This window comes from Sus scrofa, chromosome 13 (genome assembly GCF_054392235.1).
Source record: "Sus scrofa isolate SSC_HxYL_T2T_F1_AM1 chromosome 13, Sscrofa_HxYL_maternal_Yorkshire_Landrace_v2.0, whole genome shotgun sequence".
In the NCBI taxonomy this organism is placed as follows: Eukaryota; Metazoa; Chordata; class Mammalia; order Artiodactyla; family Suidae; genus Sus; species Sus scrofa.
The window spans coordinates 128,703,242-128,731,116 of NC_139395.1; the positions used below are offsets into that span (position 1 = coordinate 128,703,242).

The window sequence follows — 27,875 nt, forward strand, 5'->3', positions numbered from 1 at the left end:
ATTTCCGTTTTGTAAATAAATGCACTTGTATCCTTATTTTAGATTCCACATTTAAGTGATAGCATATGATACTTATCTTTGTCTGATTTAGTTCACTTAGTGTTATAATCTCTAGGTCAATCTATGTTGGTGCAAATGACATTATTTCATTCTTTTTGTGGCTGAGTAGTATTCCATTGTGTGTATTCTTATGTATATATTCTTTATTCATTGCTCTGTCAGTGGACATTTAGGTTGCTTCCACATCTTGGGGCTATTGTAAGCAGTGCTGCCATGAACACTGGGGTCCATGTGTCTTTTTGCTTTTTTTTTTTTTTTTTTTTTTTTTTTTTTAGGGCCACACCTGCGGCATATGGAATTTCCAAAGCTAGTAGTCAAATCAGTGCTGCAGATGCTGACCTATGCCACAGCCACAGCAACACAGGATCCAAGCTGTGTCTGCAAACTACACCACAGCTTACAGCATACCTGGACCCTTAGCCCATTGATATTTTCACTGAAGAATGTTTATTGAGCATACTAGTCTGGTTCATGACCCCTGAGCCACACTGGGTACTCCTGCATGTATCTTTTTGAATTATGGTTCACTCCAGGTATATTCACAGGAATGGAATTGCTGAATCATATCACAGATCTATTTTTCATTTTTTGAGGAGCGTCCATACTGCTTTCCATAGTGGTTTTACCAATTTATATTCCCACTAACAGTGTAGGAGGGTTCCCTTTTCTCCATATCCTTTCCAGCATTTATTATTTGTAGACTTTTCGTTGATGGCCTTTTAGACAAGTATGAAGTGATACTTCATTGTAATTTTGATTTGGATTTCTCTAATAATTAATGATGGTGTATTTAAAAGTTAGAATGATTCCAGTAATGGGATCATGGGAAATATTTTCACTGAAGAATGTTTATAGATGTGATATTAGCTTTACTAAAGAAGTGAAGTGCATTCAAATGCATTCTTTTTAAACTGTGTCCTTCACTTACGTGTATATGGGTATTTGTTTTTGTGTGCGTTTCTTCCATTTGAGAGAATACTGCTATAGTAAATACGTTGCTCAAGTTTTATTTCTACTATTCTCAGAACTTTTTTTTGTAATCTCATTAAAGTGAGTGAACTGAGCAATTGATAAAAGTCTAGATGCTATACAGCATAGCTGAGAGTAAATTTACTTGCATATTCCTTTACCCTTCCACTACAAATCCCCAGCCATTTATGTGCTGTGACTGACTGGTGGTTTTGATGGGAAGTTTATATGTTACCTTGTGGTATAAAATGGAAGTATGGTGACTGGAATAAGAACATTTCTTTTAACAGGGGCCTTAGATTCTCTTCCTAGTTGTTCTGCTACTCTCTTTATACTGGGTAAATACTACTTTCTTTATAGTTAGTTCTCTTTATACTGGGTAAATCAGTCAACATCTTTATGCTATGGATACAAAAAGAGGGACTCTTCTAATTGCTAGTATCTTTTCCAGTCTTTGAAATACCAGTTTTAAATTTAAGATGTGGAGCTGAAAAAATAATTTCTAAAAATTGTTAATACATGTATATTAGTCAAAATTTTACTATTGCCCATTTACCATGTTAGTGATTTAAACATACTCATTTAATTTGTAAACAGAAAAATACAGAAAATCATTCAGTGGAAGTAGATTTCTATCAGTGTTCCCTCAGTAAAATAATCTTATGGTATATCATTATAGGAGAGGAATAACTATATACACACAAAGTTAATCATTATTGAAATGGATTACATGTTTTGGACATTACTGAAAGCGATTGTATAAATAAAATTCTGTTACTGCAGTCAAGCTAACACAGGAAAGGAGCTTTGTTTGTAGAACATGATCTATGACGACTTTTGCTATAAATAGATTTTATCTTCCCTTTTTGGTGGTGATAGTTCGCCTTATTGAACTGTAATCATAAAAAAGCATTCTGACAGTTTTTAAATCAAATATGGTTTCTTCATGGCTGTAACTTAACTGCTTTAATAAGTATCTTTTCCAACATACACTCATAAAAATAGTAAAAAAATACTTATTTTTCATTTTATAAGCACACTGTCCAAGACATAATTTATAAAAGTGGTAAACATATATGGCTTTGAATTTATAGGTTTTGGGGTAAGTTTATATACACAAAAATTTTTCTGAAAAGGTCTTTCTAGTGCTATACCTGTGATCAAAAAATATTAGAACTGAGATGCCATTGAAATAATCTAATCAAACTCCCCCACTCCCCATTCAAAACCTTAAAATATCTCCTGATTATCCTCAAAATAATATCCAAATACCTTGGCATTGTATAAAGATCCTCATATCTTTGCTCCTTCCCACCTTGAACATTTTAGCCGATTAACACCAAATTCTAAGAGCCTCAGGCAAGAGCAAGGAGTTCCTCATCTGTCTGCTTCTGAGCATGATTTTCCCTTTGTGTGAAATATGCTAACCCCCTTTCTTCTTAACTGCATCTTACTTCACAAGATTAAGCAAAGCAAGTACTTCCCACAGGATCCTTCTTTGAACCTCCAGTCTGTCACTGGGATTAGCATCCTGTGTATGCCTCTGTTATGTAATTTAGATTATTTAAGTAAACTTTATTTCTTCATACATGCATAAACAAACACACCATATTTATATAATATATATATATATCTTAATGTACATATGCATAGATTTGTGTTTACATGTCTCTCTCTGGTTTGTGTGCTTAAATTTGTCTTCTTTTTCTCTCTCCACACAGAAACACACACATACATTCACATTTGTATACGTTTTTGTGTATTTATGCCTTCCTGTCTCTTTTCTTGTTTGTCTGCTTCTCATTGTTAATGACTCCATTTTATTCATTATGCATGAGTAATAATAACCTGTAGCTCAATAAACACTTGTTTAACTGTTACAAATAAGGAAAGCTTGAAAATATTTATAATGTTTTCCCATGGCTAGAGATAGTAATGGTACTTTAGTCAGAACATCTTAAATCCTTATCTCCTTGCTTATTTGTCTTATAATTGAGTGTTGTTATTCACTAATTTGATTTTTAAATTCTCAAATTATATATAAAAACCCCCAAAATATTCTGGACATTCCTGAGGATTTAAAAACCCACTTCCTCCTTTTGTGTGAAATGTTTGATCATGTATGATTCTGACAAAGATTCAATGATATTAAGCTCAAATAAGCATGTATTTATTAATGTGTCTGAAGTTACACTAAGCACTGGGGATATAGAGTTTAATAAGACACATTAATATAGCAGCAATCATTAGCATTTATTGAGCAGCTGCAATATGTCAGGTACCAGTCTAAGTGTTTTGCTTGTTTTATTATCTCATTTAATAATACTGAGAAAAAATATATAATATTGATATACATATTAAAATAAGTTAACACATGGATATAATAACAATATATAATAATATTCTGGGTGCATTATATTGATTCCAATAATACTCAAAAGAAACAGTATTATTAATTTAGTACCAGAGTATTATTGAGCATTATTGTCAGAGAGCTAAAATGCCTATTCAAATTCACTGTAGTAAATTCAAATCACCACAGTAAATTCAGGTCACCATAGTAAATTCTGGTCACCATAGTAAATAGGCAGAATTCAAACCTAAGTCCAAAATTCCTGCTTAAGCTAGTATACCATGAGGCCTGAATTGAGAGGTTGATGAGAATCACTACAGACCTTCAGATTTAGTTATTCTATCGTCTCAGTTGAATAAGTTAATAATTGTTTAGTGTGCTATGGTACTTTGGTTAAAACTCTCCCCTAAAGGCAAATAATAAATAATCTAAAATGAAATTTGAACGTTCAGCTTCCCTAAAATACCTTATAAATGTGAAAATTTCTAAATTATGTATATAAATAATTTGGAGAGAATTAAGTCATTTAAAAATGACGGTCATTAATTTAAAAACAGTTTTTTCTAACTTTTTATTTTTTTTGCAGTTTGAATTCCTCTTCAGTTGATTCATAAATCAATTAATTACCATTGAGTGACCTGAGGGCATCTAGAAATTGGCTCCAAATTAAAAAGAAAAAGGAGATAATTTGTTTTAAGTCTGGAAATTTAATGTTCAATTGAAGTTTAATCAGAAGTGATCCATTTTTTGAAAAGTAGAACATCAGTGTCTTTATAATTTCACTGTCTTTAAGTGAGGTTGGGGGAAATCAAGATAACTGATGATTCTCAAATGAAAATTAAGGGAAAATGCTATTAGAAATCAACAAAAATCATGTTTTCTTTCTTTATATTTTAATTCACAAAGAAAATAGTATCATCTGTGATGGTGGCTGGATATTTTTTGATATTGAGCTTAGAATAGTCTGTAGAGACTTATTAGGAGAAAATGCAGCACACATGTTTTATCCATTGAGAGAAAAATAGTAGCTCTTTAATACTTATTTATTCAATTAAATGGGATTTTTGCTTTAGTGAATTGCAGAATTAATTTGGTGCCTTTATTGAATTCTGAATGAATAAATGGAATGAATGATTAAAATGAATGCATTTAGCTAAAGAAAAACATTGCTTCAAACTAAAGATATTCCAGAAATCATTCTCAGTCCTTGAAATTAAATCCACCTGTGCTCCCTGGGATACAGAGAAATAAAAACTTTCATTAAGCTTTTACTTAGTAGTAACTGGAATAGAAATCCATAGTTTGCCCAGAGTTATCTGACTATATTAATGTGAATTCATTTATATGTTGTTAAATGAAAGACCAATGGTGTGGGCAGGAAAAAAGTAAGTGGGGAGGCATTTTGGGAGAGACTTAAATAGCTAATTGTTTCCAGAATTGTGCTTCTCTGGTTTCTCCACAATTTAAGCTACATTGGGCTTAGTATCTGACAAAAAAAGAAAAAAGAAAAAAAAAAAAAAGCTATTTTAAACTAATAATTCAAGTAATAGAATGGATGACAAAATTTCAGATTGGCTAATGCTCCAGGTTTAATTTCCCTGGGTGTTTTCACCCCGATTATGGAACATGAGGTCAAGACTATAAAAGTAATCTTTTCCTATTCTAGCAAAAGGACTTTGAAGGACTACAGTATCTCTCCTAGGATTTGAATAATGTATTTGTTTCTTCTTAACCTGATGTTTAGATTCTTTTGCCCTTAACTTTAAGACCTTTAAATCCCTCATTTCTTTCACAGTTGATTAAATACAGCCCTGAGAAAAGCACTGACTGACGTTCAACAGAAAACTTTTCAGGAGGCTAACAGGCTCTGACCTCTAAGAAATGCTGTTGTTAAATTGACTTGAAAACTTACTAGAGAGACTAGGTTTTGCTGAAGACCATATTAAAGTTTGGATTCCTCATTATTGAGAAAACTTCTTTCTCTCTAAGATCAGAAAATACCAGTTTTTCAGTTTTTACCTTGCAATTTATTTTGTGTACATAGAATTCCCAGTGATACATAGAATGTTAATTGTCTTGCAATGTTATTGGGTGCTTTACTCCACCCCCAGGTGTAGTTATTATGCTCTGATAGAGCTCAACCAGTTCTGTTGGAAATAAAGTAATAGAGTTGATAAATAGCTGCTGCTCTGAGCCCTGTGAGCACTTTTCCCTCTTCTGTAGTGGCTCCTTCTGGAACTTTCTTCAGGACTCCAGTTGATTGACTGAAATCATTTATAATCACCTATTAGTGTATGTGACATTTAAGAGAACTGTCTGTCTCCCAAGAGAAAGGAGACACACTGAAGAGAACAGAGCATTCAACTAGGCATTCAATGACTTGAGGTTATGGAATTGCCACGTTGACTTCAAGGTTATTTAAACTTCACACAAAAATGGAGACAACATATCTGTGGCCTAGCTCAGTCAGTACTGGGATCCAAAATACTTAGGAGAGTTTTAGTTTCAAATATTCTATTTAAAAATTAAAATGTGGTAGAAAAGTGCATGAATTTAAACTTGACTGAAGAAGGGAGAAATTTACAGGTTAAGAAGTTTATACAAGCAAAGATTTTAAATTAAAACATTATACAGAGAAGTGTATTTTATTCATTATTGAAATGTACACAAGCTGACCATGGATTTCATTTTCTTATCTGCAAAGACTTTCAAAAATATATGTCAATACCTTGTCACTTGCATCATTTGAAAATATTTTTTCCCATTCTCTAAGTTGTCTTTTTGTTTTCTTTTTGGTGTCCTTTGCTGTAGAAAATTGACAGAACACTGTAAACCAGCTATAATGGAAAATAATAAAAATCATTATATAAAATATAAAAACAAGTGAAATACAAATAAAACAAAAAAAGGAAAAAAAAAACCTATGTCAATACTATATTTTAATTTATAGACAATATAAAATAGGCAGTGTGTCTTATAATGGATAAAAGCACAAATATATCTTGGGTTCATTTCCCAGGTTTACTGCTTGGGCAATATTTTTAAACTCTCTGTGTCTGTTTCTTCCTCTGTAGAGTAGGATAATGATAGTCTACTTGATAGGGATTTTGTGAGAACTAATTGAACTAATACTTTGTGCTTTATTAGGATTATATATTATAATATATAAAACATCTTTTGCAATGCATGTTATAGAACTCAAAGATTGACATAATTCCCTATACTCTACAGTATAATTATATATAGATTGTTTTTTTAACTTTGATGAAAATCTGTATATAATTATATGGTTTCTGTTTACTTACCAGTGATTCTCAAAGGGAGTATAATACTACTTTCCTCCTCCCTCTTTAATACTTTACACACAGAGGAGGCATGCCAGAATCTTTGAAACAGTTAAGATGTTTAATATTTATTTTAAAATGGTACTTGATTTAAACATGTTTAGGAACTCTGGTTTAAATTTCAAGGCCTCTTTCATGATTAGATTATATTCAAGTGTCGAGGGTGTTATGACCTTCTGCTAAGTAGTATTTAGCATATATATTGAAAATTCTGTTAAGCTTCCTACCAATCAAGAAATCTGTATTATCTTGACATTTTGCTGTGTAGCTATTACTTCTGTAGAAAAGTGTTTCAGGTACATAGTTTAATTGTTTTTATTGTTTTGAAGTTGTGAAAGTGCCTGCTAAGGTTCTTAGGCTGTATATTATTGAAGTAGTGGAATTGTGTAGTTGGATACAGTGTTGCAAATACAAGTGCATGTATACTGATTCAGCGATCAAAGCCGAAATTTCAGTTCTAATGCAAGGTACTCAAACATGGAAAAATTGAATAAATGCACTGAAAAATCAACCTTTCTATCTCTAAAACCCACATGATGAAAGGGCCTAAGGAATTTAATCAGTACTTCTCAGATTAAATAAAAAGTGTTTAGGACAAATGATATCAATAATAAAATTAAAATGTTGAGACGGACATAGAGTGCCACATTTAACTTTACAAAATTTAGTGCATTATGACAAAACAAAAAATAAAAACTGTCATTTTCTTTCAACTCATTTCATGAAAGGAAAAAATGTTTTAATATCAAAAGGGGTTTGAAAGAACACAATTTTGGGAAAAAATATAGCTCTTTAGAATTTAATTTTATGAAAAAAATTAACTTTCTACAGTATTATTATTTGTCCCATTTTATTATTTGTCCCATTTTATACTACAACACCACACTATGTACTAGCATTAATGTCTCCTGGATTAATTGATAGTGAGTGAGTCATAGACTGTGGTTAAAACCGTGCCAATGGTAATGTGTTTCCTTTGGCAAATTTCTTCATGCTTCTCAGGACTTAGTTTCCTTCATCTACACATTTGAGAGAGGAATACCTAGGCATTATTCTAACTTTAATGGGTATTAATTAGTAAATCATTATAATGATTCTGTGAGTGGTAACATTATTATATTCATTTTTCAGATGAGAAAGCTGAGGCCTAGAAAATTTAATTAACTTCCTATTTATCAAGTATTCAATAAGTATTCTTAAACATTCAATAATATTTATAATTAGTATTATGTATTTGTTATATGTAAATATGTATTTCTTATGGAAAAAATTCTTTATCATAGACATATATTAATACATGTTAATGTAAGAATGCTATATATTCAAAATATATAAATACTTAGCAAATATTGGTATATTAAAATTGTATTTATGCAATGCTTATAAATTCATTGTATTGACTTAATGTTAACTATTAAGAACACTATTATTACTGCTGCTGTTGTTGAAGATATCTAGTACTGACATGTTTTTAATATATATGTTCACTTAATATTATCCTGATGGAAGCATGAGGTTTCTGGAACAGAGATCGGACTTATTATTATTTACAGCAGTAATCTCATTTTTTCCCCAGGTTCCATTCTCTTCCCCTTGTAAGGCAATAAGCACTGGTTTGCATGCTATAACAAAGTATGAGAACCCTGAAAACATGAATTTGAGAGTTTACGAGTTAACCTCCTTTAACTTAAGAGAGGGAAAGAAACTTCACTTCCCTGAAGTAAATAAATTTCCTTGGAAAGGGAAGAAGACTGTGGGATTCTTACCTATTGGAATATGGTATTATATACGTTATGTAGTGCTCTGAATGTAATGTACTGGTATGTTTCCCTAAAGTCTCAGGGAATGAATACAAGGATGGATGCAGGGCCATTGATTATAAAATATAGGCAGAAAAGAGCCTGCAGGTGGTCAGTTTTTGGTTTCAGAAAAACTTCTGGTAAATTCAGACCTCTGGCACTTTTTCAGACATCATCTTTCTTTTTCTTAAGCCAAGACCTTTTTCTTTCTTTCTTTTTTTTTTTAAGCATGTACTATAGGTTATCCCTGATCCAGAGTTTTGGAGTGAATAGAAACAATAATAATAGTAATATGCATTTTTTGTTTGTTTTTTTGTCTTTTTGCCTTTTCTAGGGCTGCTCCCGTGGCATATGGAGTTTCCCAGGCTAGGGGTCTAATCAGAGCTGTAGCCGCTGGCCTGCACCACAGCCACTGCAACTCGGGATCCCAGCCGCGTCTGCAACCTACACCACAGCTCACGGCTACACCACAGCTCACGGTAATGCCGGATCCTCAACCCACTGAGCAAGGCCAGGGATCGAACCCGCAACCTCATGGTTCCTAGTTGGATTCGTTAACCACTGCGCCACGACGGGAACTTCAGTAATATGCATTTTTCCTTCCTAATGGGAAACTATGCTGAACTGGTCCTTGTACTGTGTTCGTGAGTGTCAGCATGTTGATTGCTCCTCTCTCTTCTTTTACTGGAAACAGACAAAACCCAAAAGAGTTCTCAAGGAAGTTTAAGGGATAGGATATAAAAAAAGGTGTTATCTCTTATATCTCATTTTTAAAGTTAACAACTCTTAAGAGAGTTAATGTGATGAAATCTTAGAAGCTGAGGGGCTGATATGTGGGACTTTGGATGCAGTCATTTCTTTTCAGCTTGTTAATAAATCCTTGTGGGGTTTGTCTGCCTGAATCTTCTCTTTTTGCCAGACTGTCAGGTGTTATCCTCTTATCCATAATAGTAGCACAGATATAGAAGACTTAGCAAACTCTACTCATTTGTTTCACTGTATAGAATAATTAATGTTTATTAAGTAATCTTAATAATTTGGCTGTATCTATTCACTTGATCTTAATTATTTACCCTCAACGTATTAACTAAAGGCACTTATTGCTTTAACTTGTGAAGTACTAAGAGCATCCTTTATTAGTTGTTTCTTTTTTTTTTTTCTTCCTATGGCTGCACCTGCTGCATATGGAAGTTCCTGGGCCAGAGATTAAATCTGATCTGCAGATGCGAACTGAGCCACAGCTATGGCAACACCAGATCCTTAACCCCACTGCTCTTGGTCAGGGATCAAACACACACCTCTACAGAGACCCAAGCCATAGCAGTTGGATTCCTAACCCACTGTGCCACAATGGCAATTCCTTACTAGTTTTTTCTTTGCTGCTGTACCTTAGCTTTGCCTGCCTCCTTATCTGTCTATAAAGTGTAATGTAAAAAATAACATAGACACAGTCTGTTTAACTAATTATGTATGACATGCATTTGTTAATAGGTAAGACAGGCACACGTTCAATGATTAAGGGAGGAAGGAAAACAAAATATGTAAAGGAGATTAGCTTGAAGAAAGTCTAAAATATGAAGACTGAGCCCTATAAAAGTATTTTGTTGATACGTAAGACCCTTAAGACCAAAAATAAATCTTGAGTTAATTGTAATAGTTCAAATTTTTAAGGCTTGTACTAAAATTATTATCTCCATTTCAACAGTATTTTATCAGAAAAAGCAGAATGTTTAGGAAACAAACTGTCAATTTTTAGTGCTGTTTTCTAATAAATATTGTGACTTTGTAAAAATTATTTAATCATTGGATTTTTCCATGTTTTGCTTTGTATATTTGTGTTAAATTAAGATTTCTAATGTCTTATCTAGGTCTCAAATTAGAATGCCAAATCAATATGGATAGAACCATAAAGTTGATGTGAATATTTTTAATACAGCCAATGTTATGAACCTTTCTAGAACTTGAAAAAATAATTGAAATGAAAAAAAAATGAGAAAATTCAAAAAATAATGTCCTAATGTTGTGCTCTATTTGACCCTTGGATTGTTACATTTCTATTTAAGCTCCACATTATCTCAGGTCTATTTTATTTTGAATAGTGATTAGAATGTTATTTTGCAAAAATTATGACCCTAATTACCTTTTTACTCAACCCAGCATGTTAGGAATGTCAGTGCCATTCAAAGCCTGCAAGTGTTTTAATTTCTTATATTACATTTAAGTATTGATGTGTATATTCTCTGATTGCAGAAAGGAGAATATTGCAATGAGGGAAGTGCACATGGGACTTTTTTTTTAGATTCAATTTTACTGAGTCTAAACAGGGAGTCTTTGACTATATCCTTTAAACTGTGCTGAATGTTTATGCTGCTTATGTAGAGGAAACTAGGACTTGGAGGAAAATGGAATAAGAGGTGGGGGAAATCCTCCTTTCTTACTTAAATGCAAAAGCCCAGAATCTTAAGCAATGAGTTCCTTTGGCAGTTGGAGAGGTGTGGTGTAGGAATGAGCGTATGGGCTATGGAGTCAGACACACTTGGGTTTAAATCTAGCTCTGCCACTTATTTGTGTTATGATCTTGAGCTAGTGTCTGAAAGTCATTGGTTCTCAATGCCCCATTTGTAAAGAAAGGGTAATAATAGTTCCTACCGAAAGGTAAGTTTGTGGATTAAAATAGGTGACACATAGACCACTTAGCCTAGTACTGGTAACTGGAAGCACTATTATTATCCTATTAATTCCAGGTCATCCTCATTGAGTGCTAACTATATAGAAAAAGTATGTGCAGTATGTTTTTGTCTAGTTCAACACCCACTATGTCTACATAGACTAAATATTTTAAATGGCTATTTCCAGGCAAAAAAAAAAGGCAGCATATGTTTTAGTATGTAGGTGAATTAAAGTTTAGTCAACTCAGTCTGAGTTAGAACTGAATTAAACATTATCTTTGACTTTTTTTTCTGCATACTAACACTGTCTTCTACCAAAATTGTAACCTGCCATCATTTCATCATCTTTCTTTCCAATGTCTCATCCATTTACAATTCTAATATCTGGGTAACTTTATGAGCTTTGAATTCCTTTTCTTAAAATCTGTGAACTATTTGTTTTTCCCCAATTTTCTGGTATTTTTAAAATTCTTTTTATCTTCTGGATTCTTTCTGCTACATGTATGTATCCATGTTAATCCTGTGTAAAACACAGCAAATAAACTTTTCCCAGCTTCTTTTACTCTCTGTAGTTAATGGTCAATTTTTCCAACTTCTCAGTCTAAATTTCTAGTGAGAATATTACAGTTCACAGCTGACTTTTCCTTTCATCTCACATTTGTCTCAACTGATTGCATTGTCTTCTGAACTCATGAATCCACAGAGACTTGTCTAACAAAGAACACCAAGAATCTCAAAATGCTACTACCAGTGAACAATTTTTATGTTGTATGTCTTTACTTGCTTTGAAGCACTGATTATTCATTCCCAGTCTTTACTTTTTTGACTCCCTGAACTCACCCTCATATGGTTATCTTTACATTTCACTGAGGATTCCATCTATAATGTCTTCTTTTATCCTCCCACTCCTTAAATATCAATGGCATTCAGAGATCTCATTGTCCTTCAGAGATTCATACTACACTCAGTAGTACTTCTAAGTCTGCATGTGGTCCTCTTTGTATTTTAACAACCACGTACATGCTTTTCAAATTATTGTTATATCTTTAGTCCAGAATTTAGTCTTGAACAAAATTGGTCTTGAACAATATAATCACTCATTTTCTGGAATAGGTCATATGGATGTCTCACAAACTCGTCACCTCAAATGTTTAAAATTTAATTTTTTTCTGTTCTAAACCTTCATGTGTTTCTATATTTTCTAAGTTAATGAAATTCATATTCACTCTTTTTAGCAAGCCTGGAAATACTTGCAATCTTGACTCCCTTTTAAGATTTCCACATCCAATTAATTATAAGGTATTACCAATTTTATCTCTACCGTTTATCAAACATATGTCCTCTTTATTTCTACTACCACTGTCCTGGATTACCTCCCAGTCTTTCTCACTTTATTAACACAGTAGCCTTTGGACTATACTTCCATCATTTCTCTTTTAAATTTATCCCCAGTATATGTATCAGTATATGCTGTCCTGACTATATACTTGAAAATATCACTTGCTCTATTCAGAACCCTCCAAGGACTTCCTATTACCTATAGAAAAGGTTTTCAAACTTCAACAATTGTAGATTTTAAAAGAAAAATTTCTCATAGAGTTTAATATATAATCACAAATTTTTTACTAATTTTATTTTCAAACCCCTGACTCTTGGTTATATAGAAAAGCAATTTCTGGCAAGTGTGATAAAAATCAAATACCATCCAATATTAGTGTAGTCCTTTCCTCCTTACTGAGCATTTTATATGTTTTTTTTTTTATTGCTTTATCCTGACATGAACTCTCTGAGGTGTGAGGGCAAGTATATTTACATTTCAACTTTATGCAGGATAATACTAATTTTGACAGAAGAAATGACTTACACAAGGCTGTCTTGTAATTTTAGACTATTTTAATGAGAAAAGAATCTCAAGTCTTAAAAGACTCGTGGCATAGTGATAAAAACAGAAATATAACAAAATGTCGTAAATGATAAGTAAAAGCAAATATAAAGTGATATGGATACATTGAAAAGGAAACAATGAAGTTTGATGGTTTGGTGAGGCTCAAGGAAATAATTATAGAAAAAGGCCTGATAAACAGATAAAGAAAAAAATATTCCAGGTGGAAGAAGAAATGGTACAAAGGTACAGAGATAAAGGTACAGAATAAGAGTAAAGATGGATTTAAGGTTTGGTGAATAGACTGCTGTGATACAAGCAGTAGCTACATGGAAATAGTGCAGATAAGTTTATGGGAAACGATTGCTTAGAGGAGAAAAAAGAAAGATATGTTGAGACTTGTTTGTGAAATATCATACTAATGAGTTTGGACTTTGGTCTATGGATCATGAGACCATAGTTTGGGTGAAAGTAATCAGTAACTACTATGACAACACATAAGAACTTGTGGAGAATTGACTAAGTATATGAATTGGAAGGAAATTGACAGAAAATGTCACATTTGAGAAAAATACAGGTATTATGCTATCATCCAAGATAAGAAATGTCAATGACATTGGTGACAATGGGGGAACACATGCTCATGACTGGAAACATAAGTTTATGTGTCCGAAAGATCTTATAGACAAACAAAAATGGTGAACTAAAAGCAGGAACTAATGCTAGAGGTAAAGATTTGGGAAAGATCAATCTGAAGTTCGTAGTTGGAAGAGAAAAGTAAACAAAACCACACGGGGAGCCTGTGAAAAGGAGAAGACTATGGGTAGACCACATAAAAACAATAAAGCTTCAAAAAGGAAAAGAAAATTCAGTTATAGGTAGAAAATAATATATCAAGAGTCAACAGAGTCAAATCATGGAGTTTAGGCAAAAGAGTTGATAGAAGGAAGATGTGCAAAATATCACTAAACGTTAGAGAAAGAACAACATTAGGAACTGGGGAGTCAAACTGAATTTTAAATTAGATCTTAGTTGGACTTTTCTCATCAATATTCCTTCTATAATATTCTTACTGTGATTGCCACATGGCAGACATACAAGTTTTCCATATCTTGACTTACTCCTTCATTTCAATCTACCTATGAATTGTGCAAAAGTATTCTCTAAATAGTTAATTGTGTTTACTTCCCTCTCTTCATCAACAGATAAAGAACCACTATTAAGCAGCCATCACTTATATTTAATGTGATAGCAGTGAAAAATTTTCACAAGTCACATATCCTTCCTTTTAATCATTTCATTATGTTTTATATCAAGATATATAAATGTTTGTATAAATACTTATTTTTTTTTGTTTTGGTTACACCCATGGTACTTGCAAGCTCCCAGGCCAGGGATAGAACCTGAGCCGCAGTAGTAACCTGAGCCACAGCACTAACACCAAGTCCTTAACTACTAGGCCATGGGAGAACTCCTAAATAATGATTATTACATTCACATATACATGAAAAAAATGGTGGTGTTTTAACATTTTCAAAGACAATTATGTTTGACCTATTATGTGTCCAAATATCATTAGATTAAACTTCATGAGATAAAGGACCATATCCTGCAATTAGTGCAGTACCTGTCCCTAAGTGTTAAATGAATACTTTTTAAATAATTGAAAAATAAGGCACTAGAAACAAAGATGGTATGCATGAGATAGGCAAGGGGAGTAAGATAGAGAAAGGGATTACATTGGAGAATAAAACACATATGGATGATTTAAATTAATATATTCTGCTTTTGAATAAGTGAAATGTCAGTAAAAAACCTCATTAATTATAACTCAATTTATATTCTTATGGGGTCATTCAGTTTGAGGCTGGCTGACATTTTACCTGTGTACTATTTATGAAGTTTTATTTTGCTATGTATCGTATTAGATAAAATTATTTCAAGAAGTGTATTTGCAACTACTCATGGGGAAAACTTTTTAAGGACTTCAAGCTTAATTATTAAGTGAAAATTAATATCACAAATTGTCCATGTCATAATTTCACTAAAGTCGATTCAAAGATATCTCTATGCACATTGTGCATGGTTTCTCCTGGGCTCACAGGTAGTCTTTGGATTTACTCTAGTTCAGCATCTTGCTGTAATCACTACCCCATCAGTACTACCCTCACCATCATTATTATGATAGTTAATATTTTGAGCAACATCATCAATGCCATTGCCGTAATGTCTCTAAAATTTTAATTTTTTCCATATTGACTGTCCAGTATACCTCCACCAAATCTTGTTGATAAATTGATCTAGTGCAGTGAAGAAGGATACCACCTTGACTGAGTATGTTACTTTCCTAGGGCTGCCATCACAAGGTAGTACCGACTGAGTGACTTAAACAGCAGAAATGTATTGTCTCAACTATTCAAGGTGTTATCAGGGTTGATGTCTTCTGAGGTTTGTGACAGGGAATCAGTTCCAAGCCTCTTGCCTAGCTTCTGATGGTTTTCAAGAAGTCTTGGGAGTTTCTTGGCTGGTATACACATCACTCCAATCTCTGCCTTCATTTCACATGATTTTCTCTCTGTATACAAATTTGTCTTTAAACTTATCTTTTTATAAGGACACTAGTCATATTTTACTAGGGACCCACTCTACTCCAATATGACCTTATTCTAACTTAGTTACACATGCAAATGACCTATTTCCAAATAAGATCACATTCTAAGGTAGTAAAAGTTAGGATTTAAATATATGAATTTTTCAAGCCATAAACACTGAGTCTTTCTTAGTCTCTCAAAATGGGGAGACATTAGGAAAGGGCATTTATAATACTTTAAGCTATAGTTTTGTGGTTTTACAGCATGTCTTAAAAGGTGGAGTACTGGTTGGAACTGAGCAGAGTTTCTAAAATTAGTTTTAGATAGGCAGACAAAATGAGGAGAGGAACATAAGCAAATTTTGATAAATAAGCTGATAGTCTTGATAGCTTGATAGGTAAGCTATTTGGTTGATTCATGGTCTTATTATTCAAAAGTACATACATGATGGAATAAACAGCTAAATTACTTTTTTATTGCAGTATTGTTCAAAATAGGAGATGAAGAGTATGCTTGATCTCAGAATTATTTAATATATAGGGAATTGCAATTATGTTGGTTTCACTTCTCATCTGTATGATTTATGAGTCTACCAACTATATAATCTGTCATTACCCTGTGTGGTCATTGTCGGTATTGACTGGATTTAATCTATCTTTCCCATGATAGCCTTCAGAAAGATTACCTATGTATCTACCATCTATTCATTTTTCTTCCTGTCTGTCTGTCTATCTGCATATATACATATATCCTGTCCTGTCTTATATTTTTCAAGAAAAATTATCTAGTTATTTCAGTTTTTCAAATAAAATTATGTGACAGGTAATAAGTATTTCATAGAATACTTAAAATGTTGAAATCTATTAGAGTATTGTTTTAGGTAGTGTCTTAGTCCATTTGAGCTGTAGTAAAAAAATATCACAGACTGAGTGGCTTATAAACAACAGAAATTAATTTCTCAACTTCTAGTGGCTGGAAGTCCAAGATCAGGGTGTTAGAAGGGTTAGATGAGGTCTTCCTCCAGTTTTCAGAATCTTTGTTGTGTCTGAACATAAGGAGATCTATGAGGGCTCTTTTAAAAGGCACTAGCTCCAACTATGAGAACAGAGCCCTCATGCTTTAATCCCATCCGCACGGCCCCACTTCCTAATATCATTACTTTGGAGATTGGGAACTGGGGGGAGGGATAAATATTCAAACCATAGCAGATACTAATTTTATCAGCATCCCATGTATTCTTCCATCCTGAAATTTGTCTATACCTTCAAGAACAAAATGATTTATTAAAATATCTTGATTTATTTCAACTGTCTTAACACTAAGGGTCTGATACAACATGGTGCTATTGATTGGCAACATATAAAGTCAGGAGGTTATTCTACCAAATGCTTATCTTACTGTTATTTTGAATAAGTTTTGTGGTATTTTAAAAATCATTTTAAATACCAGCTGAGCCACAGTGAGGACTCCAGTCTAGGCATTTTTATCAAAAAGATTACATTCTACCAGGTTTAAAGCATATAATTTAATATATAAAATAGAGAAGGTGTTTCAGATATGCATTTTGCATTCAAGCTGTCTTATTCTATGCTAAGTCTGCATTTGAAAAAAAATGGTGGGGCAGGATTGCAAATAATGATATTTTCTAAGTAAGAAGATATTCTTTTGTAAATACAAATAACATCAGGAGTTATAGGATTTCTTGTTGTGGCTCGGGGGTAATGAACCTGACTAGTATCCATGAGGATGAGGGTTCTATCCCTGGCCTTGCTCAGTGGGTTGAGAATTCAGCATTTCCATGAGCTGTGGTGAGGTCATGATGTGGCTTGGATCTGGCATTCCTGTGACTGGAGCATAGGCTGACAGTTGTAGCTCCAATTAGACCCCTAGCCTGGAACTTCCATATGCATCACTTGTGGCCCTAAAAAAAAAATGAGTTATGGAATTCTACTCATTTTACTTTATAATTATTTTGTGATTGGTTAATTAGATCAGTAGAATGAAGTCCAATGATCAACAGAAACCTTAAAGCAATTTAGAGTCCTTTTGAATCTTTAAAAAAAATCCAGTAAACACTTGAAAAACAAAATCAATGGGGAGTTTAAAATGTTTATTTTCTGATTTTCCACAGGGTCCAAGTTTTCTCTTCGAGGCCCTTTTCCCCAAACATACAACAAAAATTGAAGAACTGGATCCTTTTTTCAACCTTCATGAAACCATTACCAAGGTAGGACAGAAATGCATTCATTAAAAAGTTGAGAAAATTTTTGTTCTTTTTGTTAGCAAATGAATGTAAAGAAAAATAACCATTCAAAGAGAAATCTATATATATTCATTTATAGAATATACTAGAAAGGATTTTAAGTACCTCCTATTATTTTACTAAGGAATAGCCATGATAAGCAACTCAATCAAGATCATATAGAACAATAACTGATGACTTGTATTCAAAATGAATTATTTTTTATTATAGTAGTTGATGTGCAATATTATGTAAATTACAGATGTACAATATAGGTAATTATTCATACTTTTAAAGGTTATACTCCATTTATGGTTATTTTAAATTATTGGCTATATTCCCTGTATTGTGCAATATATCTTTTATAGTTTATTTTATACATAATAGTTTTTACCTTTTACTTCCCTGGCCTTGTATTGCCTCTCTCCATCCTCTCCCCCACTGGTAACTACCAATTTGTTCTATCTGAGAATCTGCTTTATTGTTATTTAATAGTTTCTGTATTTTCTAGATTGCACATCTAAGTGATGTGACACAGTGTTTCTTTGTCTCTGTCTTACTTCACTTAGTGTAATTCCCTCTAAGTCCACTCACAAGGCTATAAAAGACAAAATTTTGTTCTTTATTATGGTTGAGTAGTATTTCATTGTATATATACCACCAAAATCAATTTAAAAAAAATCCTTATACAATGTTTAATCTGATAGTAGACTTGTGATATACTCTCAAGTATACTCCTTTCACTCTAGATTAGGGGAAGGGCAATATAAAATGAGTCTTTGAATTTCCATATCTTTAAATTTTGTTTCAGTATTTAAGATAAATGATTATCTGTGGTACTTTATCATTGTAGTATAAATGGTTCTTTTTCTTAAAGGAAAATGTAGACTGCATTCATAATAATTGTTTTTTCATCTGTGGTGCTCATACCCATTTCTATTGTATATTGTTGGCTACAAATTAATTAAGAAAATCAGATTATGTAGTATGGAGCAAATAAGTTTAATGTTCTGGGATCATATGACATCACGTGAATTTTTACATTTACCAACTATTGATTTAAGCAGTCATTACCTGCCTTTTGGGGATAGAGTTTGTAGAGAATATTGGCATTTCAGTACAGTTAAAGATAATCCATATTTTATGGTTTAGTTGAAAGACTGAATCATTCTTAAATCTTCTTAGTGAAATTTTACAAGGCTGTTTTTCTGTACTAGGGAGAGGAATTGCGATATAATAACTGAACTCAGTGAGGGGCAACAGAATAAACTCAGAATACAAAAACTAAAATTCTAGGTCTGTCCTGGCATTTAAGAGGTGTGTAAGTTTATTTTTTTCTGAACTTAGAAAATAAGAAGAACTTGGAGCATATTTTACTTAAAATTCACCAAAGCTCAAATTTCTGAATTTTAACTACATTTATGTCTCCTTAACAGTCTATTCTAGTTTCTTGATTTAGTTTTGAACATATCCATCATTCATTCTTATTTGGATATAGAAAGATAGAAGTGCCCCTAAAGTGGACCTCCTTAGTACTTAAAATCTTTTTTAAATGAATTTTATTACATGTATGGTTGTAAAATGATCATCACCACCCAATTTTACAGCATTTCCATCCCAAACCTCCTGCCCATCCCCGCACGCCCTCAAACTGTGTCATTTGAAAACCATAAGTTTTGAAAAGTCTGTGAGTCAGTATCTGTTCTGCAAAGTTCATTGTGTCCTTTTTTTAGATACCACATGTAAGTGATAGCATATGATGTTGATGTCTCACTGTCTAACTTCACTTAGCATGATAATTTCTAGGTCCATCCATGTTGCTGAAAATGCCATTATTTATTTCCTTTTAATGGCTAATTTTCCATTGTGTATATGCACCACACCTTCTTGATCCACTCCTCTGTTGATGGATATTTAGGTTTCCATGTCTTGGCTATTGTAAATAGTGCTGCAATGAACATTGGAGTATGTGTATGTTTTTGAGTTGTGGTTTTCTCTGGATAGATGCCCAGGAGTGGGATTGCTGGATCAAGTGGTAGTTCTATTTTTAGTTTTCTGAGGACTCTCCATACTTTTTTCCACAGTGGTTGCACAAATTTACCTTCCCACCAACAGTGTAATAGTATCTGCTTTTCTCCACACCCTCTCCAGCACTTATTGTTTATATGCTCTTTTATGACAGCCATTCTGGCTGGTATAAGATGGTACCTCATAGTGGTTTTGATTTGCATTTCTCTAATACTGAGTGATATTGAACATCTTTTTATGTGATTTTTGGCCATCTGTATGTCTTTGGAAATTGTCTGTTTAGATCTTCTGCCCATTCTCTGATGGGGTTGTTGGTTTTTTTGGTATTGAGTAGTAGGAGGTGTTTATAAATTTTGAAAATTAATCCCTTGTAAGTTGCTTCATTTGCAAATATTTTCTCCCATTCTGTGGGTTGTCCTTTTGTTTTGTTTAGGGTTGCCTTTGCTGTGCATAAACTTTTAAGTTTAATGAAGTCCCATTTATTTTTGTTTTTATTGTCATTACTCTAGGAGGTGGATCTGAGAAGATATTGCTGTAGTTTATGTTGTAGAGTGTTTGGCTTATGTTTTCCTCTAAGATTTTTATAGTATCTGGTCTTAGATTTAGTCTTTAATCCATTTTGAGTTTATTTTATTTATGGTGTTAGGAAGTGTTCTAATTTCATTCTCTTACATGTGGCTGTCCACTTTTCCCAGCACCACTTATTGAATGGACATTCTTTCATAAGAAAATGTCTATATATATATATATATATATATAGAGAGAGAGAGAGAGAGAGAGAGACACTGTATATATAGTATATACAGATACACAGATACTATATATACGGTATATGTGTGTATATATATATACAGATCAGTATATATACAGATCAGTGTCTATGTATCAGTGTGTGTGTATATATATGTGTGTGTGTGTATATATATATAGATCAGTGTCTATATATAGATATTGTATATACAGTATATACAGATACTATATATACAGTATCTGTATCTATATATATACAGATCAGATGAGTGTCTATGTATCAGTGTGTATATATATATATATATATATATATATATATATTAGTCTATGTATATATACAGATCAGTGTCTATGTATCAGTATCTATGTATATATACGTATATATGCTCCATATATAGACATCATACCAGTGTGAAACATACAGAAAATGAGACTGTTGGAGAGGAAACACAAATTTATGCACAGATATTGGCACACATCCTATGTTTTCTTTCAAATGTATTTATTGTATAGGCAGATGTTTAGCCCTTTAAGTGGATGGTGGAAAGAATTCTATGTCTATGGAAAAATGAAAGCTAATAAAAGTGCTGAAGTGTTCTGTGATTTTTTTTTTTATGGGCACATATATTTACCTAATGATGATACTCTTTACCCAGTCATCGTATCATCTATGGAAACCACTCATGTTACAGACAAGCCAAAGGAAGAAATTCTGCTTCATAAGTTCAGTCTTTTTTCACCAACATAAAAACTTGTGGAGCCATAAAAAAGTACTTAATATATATTTTAAAATCAGATTTTCTTTGATCAACAACAAAATGAAAGAGCAACTATAAAGGGGTGACTAGGGAAAAAGACCAAAAATAGATACTTTAATTCTATCTTGTCTCCCCATTTGTTATATTATTTAGTAGAGCCTTATTTTCTATATGAAAAAAATTGTACACTCATAATAGCTGTCCTCACTAGGATTCTGTGAGATTGAGATGATGTATACATTTTCTCTGGAAATGCGTTGTGTATATAATTGAGTATAATTCCTAAAAATTAAAAAAATACAGGTGCTAAAGTCTTCAAAGCAGCCTCCTGTATTTTCTACATTTAGCTTTTAGTTTAAAGAAAAGAGAAAAAAAGAGAATAACTTAGATATGAAGGTTTATAACTAAATTGATTAAATGCTAACATTATAGTGATATTAATGTGTACAAACATTACAAACGTTAAGTGTATTACATTTAACTTGTAAAGGGTTGAGATCTTTAGATAATTTTGTTTCAGTAGGATAATAGTGGTATTATCACAGTATATCATATGTTTAGTATACCCCTATTCCTTATACTAGGGTGACATTATAGAAATAGCCCTGAAATAAAAAGAGACAGATATATATAAATTCTGCCACTTTCAATTATTAAAAAATTACAGGAAATATGAGGAACAAATTGTAAAATGATAAAGCACAGTTATTATTGATATTACATCAATACTAAAGAAATTTTAAGAAATTAGAACCAATTGAAATATTGAGGATATGATTCCTTATTTCTCCCAATAAAAGTTTAAATTTGATAGACAACACTATAACACTCACATATTTAATGCTATCTAATTAAATATAATACATATATATGTCTTATGTAAATGTTCATACAATACAGCCTATTATTTTTCTAATAACTATTCTAGACATTTTTATAAATCACAAATATAATTTATGTCAAATTATAATCTATCAGTATGAAAAAGTTAATAATTTATTATTAGTCCTTTTCTGAATTAAAATTAAATAAACCACACTCATACATGGGATGTGGGCTCTAGTAAGTAGTTTTTCAATATCTTCCTGTAGTTTCTTTTTGGGGGGGGGGAAATTTTTACAAAGTTTGAATTTATTTTGGCATTTGTCTTTTTGATATAAAACAGGAAATATAAGAAAGTAATAAATAAGTCTCAATATTGATGCCGAAATGTGTAATTCATCATGGCTTCAATGACAGTCAGATGGTACAGTATAGTGTTGCCTAAGGGCGACATCTTACATCGATGTTGAAGATGTTTTCTTATCCTCTAAATTTAAAAAATAGCATGTTATTTTTACACTATCATAGAAGCCAAACTAATTCTTCCAAAGACTAAATATAAATACCAATACAAATATTCACTGTTTAATCCTTTAATAAATAAATTAAAAGCACCACGGTTTATGATTTGAAATAGGCTTATTTCGCCTTTTACACCTAGAAATTTTCTAGTTATATTTCTAAATCTTCAGCATTTAGCCCGTAAATTGTTATTAGCTATCCAATCAATCTATTACCCTACCATAAAGCAAGGATGAAGAAAAACACTTGAAATACAAAACATTTAATACACAGAAGTGGGTCCAAGGGAGTAAACAGGTAAGCAAATCATTTCAATATAACCTACTCAAAGGGGTGATAGTAATATGGACAGGTAAGAGACGGAAGAGGATAGAGCTTTTACCTTTGACTAAGAGGTTTGAAGAATCAGCAGAGGCGATGTTTGAGGAATCTGTTAATGTCAGTGCATTTCCCTCGAAAGTTCTTTAAAGAGCAGTTTATTGATAGTTGCGTGGGAGAAAGGATGATGTATATTTTGGAAAACAGAAGACAAATTTGAGAGACATTTTCAAGCTTGAATGACTGGGTATACGATTTACTGGATATGGGGAACGAAGCACAATGAATACTAAAGGATGTGAATAGTTCTATTGTGAACAAAGTTACTATTATTGAATTAACCAAATTACAGGATTGCCTAAAGAAATTGATAATGAGTTTGGTGTTGGATATGTGGAATTTTGGATGCCATGTGCCATCCAGGCAGATATGCCAAAGAGGTCATTGAGTACATGAGGTTAGAGCTCAGAAGAAGTAAGATCAAAAAATGCATTCTTATACAATAACCACTGGGCACATGTGGATTTAAATTAAAATTAGTTATTAAATTACAATTTTGTTTTCTCCATCTAATTAGCCACAATTCACATGCTTAGTGATCACATGTGGCTAGTGGCTTCTGCATTGAATAGCATAGATTATGGAACTTTTCTGTCATCATTTATGATGCAGATGATATTACCCTGACAATATTCATGATGAGGACAAAAAGCAAAATGGGAGAGGACAAAGGACCTAGGGTAGAGTGTTTCATGAAATCTACTGGAAGATAATATAAAGAGGAGCAAGTGTTCAAAAGCATATCCACCTACCACTATACACCCATTAGGATGGCTAATATCAAAATACAAAAAAAAAACAAAAACAAAAACAAAGGGGGAAATAACAAGTCTTGGCAAGGATATGGAGAAATTGAAACTATTGTAACCTGCTGGTGGGAATATAAAATGGTACATCTGCTGTGAAAAACAGCATGTTCTTTCCTCAAAAACTTAAAAAAAGAGTTACCACATGATCAACCAATTCTATTTCTGGATATATATCCCACAGAATTAAATACTAACTCTTGAAAAGATATGTGTACACCCATATAGGCTATAATACCATTACTCAACAGTAGCTAAAATCTGGAAGCAACTCAATGAACATAGATGAATGAATGGAGGAGCAAAATATGGTGTATATATACAATTTATATGCATAGAATATTATTTAGCCTTAAAAAGACTTGAAATTCTGACATCTGCTGTAACAGCTAAACTTTAAGAACACTGTGCTAAATGAAATAAGCCAGTCACAGAAATAAAAATACTATATGATCCCACTTATATGAGGTTCCTGGAGTAGTCACAATCATAAGACAGAAAACACAATGGTGGTTGCCAGGAGTGAGGGGGAGAAGGGAATGGAAACTTATGTTTAAGGTATAGAATTTTAGTTTTAATAGGTGGAAAGAGTTATGGAGATGGATAGTGGTAACGATTACACATTGTAAATGTATTAAATGCCACTTTACTGTGTCCTTAAAAATAGGTTAGATGGTAAATTTTATGTTATATGCATTTTACTAATTTTTTTAATTGAAAAAGTATGTTCACCCAATCAACTGCATGTTCATTTTAACTTTTGAACCAATTATTTGGAATTTTAAGTATTTTTCTGTTAATTTGTGCTTGATCCTCAGTTCTCTGCTATTTTCCCTAAGGAGCTTTGCATAACTTGGTACCCATTTCTTTGGTCTACTTTTAATTGATGTAATTTTTAAAAATTGCTTTTAACTTTTATGATTCTATTTTTTCCATCATAATTGATTTACAGTGTTCTGTCAATTTCTGCTATACAGCAATGTGACCCAGTCATATATATATATTTTTTTTCTAGCATTATCCTACATCATGTTCCATCACAAGCAACTAGATATATTTCCCTGTGCTATACAGCAGGATCTCATTGCTTATCTACTCCAAATGCTATAGTTTGCATCTATTAACCCCAAACTCCCAGTCCATCCCACTCGCTCCCCCTCCCCCTTGGCAACCACAAGTCTGTTCTCCAAGTCCATGAGTTTCTTTTCTGTGGAAAGTTTCATTTATGCCATGTATTAGATTCTAGATATAAGTGATATCATATGATTTTTGTCTTTTTCTTTCTGACTTCACAGTATGAGAGCCTCTAGTTCTGTCCATGTGCTACAAATGATATTATTTTGCTCTTTTTAATTGCTGAGTAGTATTCCATTGTGTATATGTACCACATCTTAATCCATTCATCTCTCAGTGGACATTTAGGTTGTATCCATGTCTGGGCTATTGTGAATGATGCTGCAATGAACATATGAGTGCATGTAGCTTTTTCAATAAAAGTTTTTCTGGATATATGCTTAAGAGTGGGATTGATGGGTAATATGGTAGTTCTACATTTAGTTTTCCAAGGTACCTCCATACTGTTTTCCATAGTGGTTATACCAATTTACATTCCCACCAATAGTGTAGGAGAGTACCCTTTTCTCTACATCCTCTCCAGCATTTTTTATTTGTTGACTTGTTAATGATGGCCATTCCTACTGGCGTGAGATAGTACTTCACAGTAGTTTTGATTACATTTCTCTAATAATTAGTGATGTTGAGCATTTTATCATGTGCTTGTTGGCCATCTGTATATCTTCTTTGGAGAAATGTAATGTCCTGTATTTACATTTTTTGGATTTAATATATTGTATTGTCATTTTTTTGCTGAAATGTTGGCATAATAGCCATTCAAAAATGACAAATGATAACTTGCATTTAAACAAAACACGATAGCTATTTTTAGAAGGAAATGACTTTAAAATCACATGAGAATATAGAGCATTTAGGGTGGCAGGGTTGAATTAATATTTTTCAACTATAACTCCAAATACGCTATGCTATATTTTAAAAACCGTGTATATGAATGGTGTATCCGGTAAAACGAAAAATACCTTGTACATATAGTACCATGGAAACCAGCAAAAGACCTAATTCTGCTTATGAGCTTCTACCAGAGATGTCAATTTATTAGTCCTTTCATTGTTTTTCCTACATTGTTTAAGAAAAAAAATTCATTAATTTAGTATATTATATACAATATTCATATATTTCTATTCATATGTTTTTCAAAATATTGTTCTTAAGTGGGTATACATTCTTCTATTTTTCTTAATGTCAAAATAGAGATCTTTTGCTAAAATTATTTGCACATAGCAATACCCAAATAGAAAGTAGTACGAATAATACATTATTCATTCCCATTATATATATGGAGAAAGTATCATAGTGAGATTAAATTGTAGAGAAAGTCAGTATTTGTGGAAAGAAGTAGAAATCAAGGCTAATAATTCTTTTATAGTTTATGTTCTATCAATGTTTTTATATATGCCCTTAGATAGCTACAGATTTTAACTCTGTTTTGCGGCGATATGAACAAAGGCTAACGGTGGTGTCTTCAATGATGAAAAACACTTAAATAATTCTCATTTTTAACAATTTCAGTTAATATTAATTGGCTTTTGCTGTCAGTTATCATTTAGAAATTATTATCCAGGAACCCTTTGATAAATGGAGTCATATTCTGCTAATACACTATTTTAAAAACATGACTTGTGAAATATAAATTATTTTTAAATGTCACAATTTAAAAGAGTATACTCATAACTACGGAATAGAGAGCCAGACCAAAATACAGAATGAGTTTATTTCTCTTGAGATGTCATTCTTAGGTATAGGTTAAAAAGGTAGCTTACCTTATATAAAATAAGAGGAAAGGGATGAGACCAAATATCTTTTATTCAGTTTCCTGAATTTCAAAGGTATGTTTTATTTATGAGCTAATAGAATTAATAAATATTTATTTAAATGCTTAAAAATTTTGGCTATGATTTCTAATCCAAATGAGCAAATCTGATTGTCTTCCAAGTATCTTTAATGTTGATATATTGTTTGGGTAAAATATGACTGTTATAGTCTACTCAGTAAAGTAAGCAAAATGATATTCTCTAATCCTGTTTGTGTGTACATTTGAGGTTATGCTGAAGCTGTGGATTTAAAGCTTTTGTTTTCATTTTTAAAAACACTTTGGAATTTTTTTCTGCTATGTAAATTTATTGTTAATAGATGCAAAACATCTCCACAGAGATCTACACTCTATGTGTTCATGACATGAAATAAACCAGAAACTATCCCAAATATATGTTTTCAATGCAGAGGCTATATTTTGTAATAAAGAATTTTGGCTGGAGCTATTCAAGGGAGGTGATGTGATATTAAAACCAACCTCTTATGCTTTGAAAGGGAAATAGTACAGGTGTGCATTTTCCTCATAAATGTATAATTAAAGTCAGTATCTTCATTTACTAAAATTAGAGAGTGTGCTGTCTGTATTTTCTCTTGCCCAGAGAGGTTTGGTTTATTGTTTTTCATTATACTGCACAAATATTATAGTTTCTAAAGGCATGCCTTATACTATCAGTTTCTTTTTCCTTTTTGTTTTTATAACTCAAAAGCAAATTATTACACAATGTAAGCCTGTCAAAATTTGACTTCCTTTTTAAAGAAAACTTATTAATCAAAGTAGATATTTTGCTGCAATATATTAAAAGAGTTATTACTGTATTAGGATAGGAATAAGTAGAAAAACTTATTCTCTGAGCGTATATTTTTCTTTCATATATACGCAAAGACTGGATTTGACATGTGTGTGTTACCGAATGTAAATATACTAGTACTATAAATCAAACTAGGATGCTCTATGA

The 27,875-nt window shown here is 32.2% G+C and overlaps 1 protein-coding gene across 48 annotated transcripts in view; it reads left to right on the forward strand.

Annotated features, from left to right (window-relative positions):
- The window catches only part of NAALADL2 (N-acetylated alpha-linked acidic dipeptidase like 2), a 1,339,033-nt gene that overhangs the window by 1,133,374 nt on the left and 177,784 nt on the right, over positions 1–27,875 (forward strand). For 45 of the 48 annotated variants that reach the window (XM_084990315.1, XM_084990322.1, XM_084990307.1 and 42 more), the window contains one exon: positions 17,799–17,894. The exons of the other annotated variants lie outside the window; for them this stretch is intronic. In XM_084990315.1, coding sequence (XP_084846441.1) covers positions 17,799–17,894 — 96 coding nt within the window. The remainder of the gene's footprint in view (positions 1–17,798; positions 17,895–27,875) is intronic. 48 annotated transcript variants of the gene reach the window in all.